The sequence below is a fragment of the Belonocnema kinseyi genome, chromosome 9, assembly GCF_010883055.1.
Source record: "Belonocnema kinseyi isolate 2016_QV_RU_SX_M_011 chromosome 9, B_treatae_v1, whole genome shotgun sequence".
Lineage (NCBI taxonomy): Eukaryota > Metazoa > Arthropoda > Insecta > Hymenoptera > Cynipidae > Belonocnema > Belonocnema kinseyi.
In genome coordinates, this window is record NC_046665.1 from 132,482,133 (window position 1) to 132,485,647 (window position 3,515).

Genomic DNA, 3,515 nt, shown 5'->3' on the forward strand with positions numbered 1-3,515 from the left:
GATCCAAAATGGCAGCCATATTGAATTTTCAAAATCTGACTTCATATTCTTAATGAGCAACCTCAAAAACCTATATATAGATTTTTTCGATCGAATACGATCCCTTATAAATTGGGCTTATAGCCTCACATATGCTATATAGGGTGTTTTAACGTTGTTACAAAACTGCGAAAATACTTACCTTCAATCAATGATATATCGATGAAAAAAAAAGCTATCTTGAATCTGAAAAATGGATTTCAGAGGGCAAGGGTGCTCCTTTGTGATGCTTTCGCCCGTTTTTGAAAAAAAAAAATTTATTCAAGATGCTATGTAACCTCAAATATAGCAAAAAACGGTGTTTTTTGCACTTTTAGGTTACAATATCTCGAAAACTGAGGGTGATAGAATTTTTCTGAGGTCGGATTCGGATTCAGCGCAGCAAAAACCTTCAGGTATACTAGGTCTGGTCTCTGGTTCCGGACCTTTGTCAAATTTTGTCGGCCTGTGTTATCAATGATGACCGATACATTTTTAACCAAAAACAGAATAGTTCAATTTTCAGTTAAAAAAATCGATCTCAAAAAAAAAAAATAAATAAACTAAAACGAATTTTCAACAAAATAGTTCAATACAGTAACATAAAGCTACTTTTACAAATGAAGAATCATTGTTATTCAATTTAATATTGCAATTTAAAAAAAAAATGAAGCACGCTCTTTCAAAAAAATTCTCTAACTCTAAAAAAAAAAAATTCCTGACATTTCCAGGTATATAAAAAATTCCCTGAAAACTCCAGGTTTTCCAGGTCGAGTAGACACCCTGTTAATCATTTTAAAAAACACTCACTTGTTCGAGCAAAGAAGAAGGAGCATCATAAAGATGTTTCATCATGTACTCGAGCAGAAGCAGTAGTCGCGAAAGATGAAGAATCTGTGAATCTTTCATCGGAGCCTTAACAGCTTCGCTGCAACGAACAGCTCCACTTCCGGTCACGAGCAAAACTGATTTTTTCTGCATTAAATTAAGCGAATGAAAAAGAAATAAAACCAGCTGTGCATGTTCCACATTCAGGTCTGAAAAGCAGATTATTTCTCATTATTATACATACCCCAAACAATTTAAAAAAACACACACATATTTTAACTAAAATAGTTATGAAATAATTTAAATAATAAGGTTAAAATACCTTCGTTTTCAGCGTCAAAAGTCGCTGGAGGATTACAAACATTTTCTACCATCGTCGTGACTAATCTGTGCCAAATGCTTATACATGCTGCCTCTTTTTCGAGTTGAGGTTTGAGCAAAAGTATCTGAAGAAAACAAAATAAATTTATAAACACTCAACATAAATAATATAAATAAATAAATAAAACGTTTCACTGAAGCATCTGAAGCTGAAGTTCGAAAATTCAGGATGTCCGTTTTAATCGAAGAAAAATATTCCCAGGTTTTTCCCGATTCACAAACATTTTTCACGGCCAATGAAATTTAGAAAATCAAATTATATTCTAAACATTTTTCTATATAAAGTAATAAACAATAAATTAAAGCATTCAAAGTGGAACACTTGAACTCTAAACTTCTAAAATTGAAGTTTAAAAGTTTTTCAATTCAAAAATTTTGTATTCAAATGCTCAAAAATTTCACATGTACCAAAAGGGAAGGTACTAACACTTTTCAATTAAACAATGTTACATGAAATGCAAATAAACTGCAAAATTTAGAACACATTGAAAATTAAAAAATAATTTTCTTAACTTAACATTTCTTAAATTAGAAGTTAAATTATTTTTATTTTAAATAGTCTAGACATCCTTTAAAAGCTTTAAAATTTTTCCAAAATCAAAATAATTTTAGAATTTTTCCTCAGAACTTTTAAATATATTTCAAAATGAATTAAATTTTTTCTATCACTTTTAGAAAATCCTGCAAATTAAAAAAAAATAATTTTAATTTTAATTTATAAATACCAATAGAACACTTATTATTTGTAAAAATATTAGAGTAATATTAAGAGATATTAAAAAGTTTTAAAAAGATTCGAATTAAATTTAGAACTTGAAATAATTTTAAATACGTACAGCTGAATTTAAAGTAAAATTTAGATTTTTGCAGATTTCGAACAAAAAATTTAGATTTTTTTTTAAATTGTTAAAGACTAAAAAAGAATAACAATTTTCTTAAGATTCTTAGGAAAATTGAAGATAATTTTTCAAATTATTGTTATTGTAGAAATTGTGTTGTTGTGTTATTGTGTAATTGTGAAATTATTGTAGCAGAATTTTTCAGAAGATTTTAAGAGATTAAAAAAATTATCAAGAGGAAACATGTAAGATTTTAAGGATTTTATTTAATTTTTTGGATTTTCAAAAATTATAGGAAAATTTCGATTAATTTTAAAATATATTTAGAAGTTCTAAAAAAAATGTTAACACACTTCGTTTAAATTACTTGAAATAATTTCAAGTTTAGAATTAATTTTGAATCTTTTCAAAACTTCTAAATATATCTTAAAATTACTCAAATTTTTTCCACAAATGATAAGTGTTCAATTGTTATTTGTGCGTCAAAATTAAATAATTTCACTATTAAATTAAACACTTTTTAAATAGAACAATTAAAATTATAACGCTAAAAGATTAAAAGTTCTTCGAAAATCTAAATATGAACAGTAAAATATTGCTAAATATTAAATACTTATTCTTTTTCTACATTAAAAAATTTCAAACTAAATGAGATAAAAATTAAATAATTTAAACTCACAATATTTTAAATTTAATAAAAACCTTTAATTATGACTGGATTATTATGGATTTATTTTTAAGTGGAAAATAGTAAAACGCACGTTTACATTTTTTAATGGCTGAAAAAATTAATAGGAATAATATATCAATAAATTTATTTATTAATTTTAATATAAAAAAATAATATAAAGGAAGAACTGAAACTCTGAATTAAAAATATATTATTGATAAATCAGCAAAATTTGTATTTAAAAATAAAATTATCGGAATAAATGATGTATCAATTTAAATTCTTATCAAAACTTTCGGATTGAAACAGTTACAATTTGGAGTACAGATCCATTTGAAGATTATTTATTTATTTATATTTACAGTTGATAAAATTAAACTGTTTTTATTTTTAAAATTTCAACTTCAAATTCTTTTAATTTTTAATTGTTAAAATCTTCAAAATTGCACTTTAATTATTTTTAAAACGGTTAAAATTGAACCTTGGCAGATTTTTCTTCTGAAAATTCCTAAAATTCTCGGTTTTCCTGTCCGGCGATCACTCTGTTATTTATTAAAAAAATATTCGATTTTAAAAAATTCTAATTTTTAATTTTTTTAAACATTTATAACATTTTAAAATTCTTTAAATTAAAATATATGCTTACAAATTAAAAATCTAAAATGGAAAATTTTTCAAGTGAAAGATTTTCGAATTAAGCATTCTAAACTAAATAATATAACGTTTTATAAAAATCACAATTTAACAAATTATTTTTAAAAACCGGTTGAAATGAAAGT

General features: G+C 24.6%; 1 protein-coding gene across 1 annotated transcript in view; it reads right to left on the minus strand.

Annotated features, from left to right (window-relative positions):
* LOC117179425 (E3 ubiquitin-protein ligase UBR4) overlaps window positions 1–3,515 on the minus strand; it is a 94,626-nt gene that overhangs the window by 75,718 nt on the left and 15,393 nt on the right. The window contains exons 5-6 of the mRNA XM_033371197.1: window positions 1,169–1,292; window positions 829–1,055 (exon numbers count right to left, since the gene is read on the minus strand). Of these exons, the coding sequence (XP_033227088.1) occupies window positions 829–1,055; window positions 1,169–1,292 (351 nt within the window). The remainder of the gene's footprint in view (window positions 1–828; window positions 1,056–1,168; window positions 1,293–3,515) is intronic.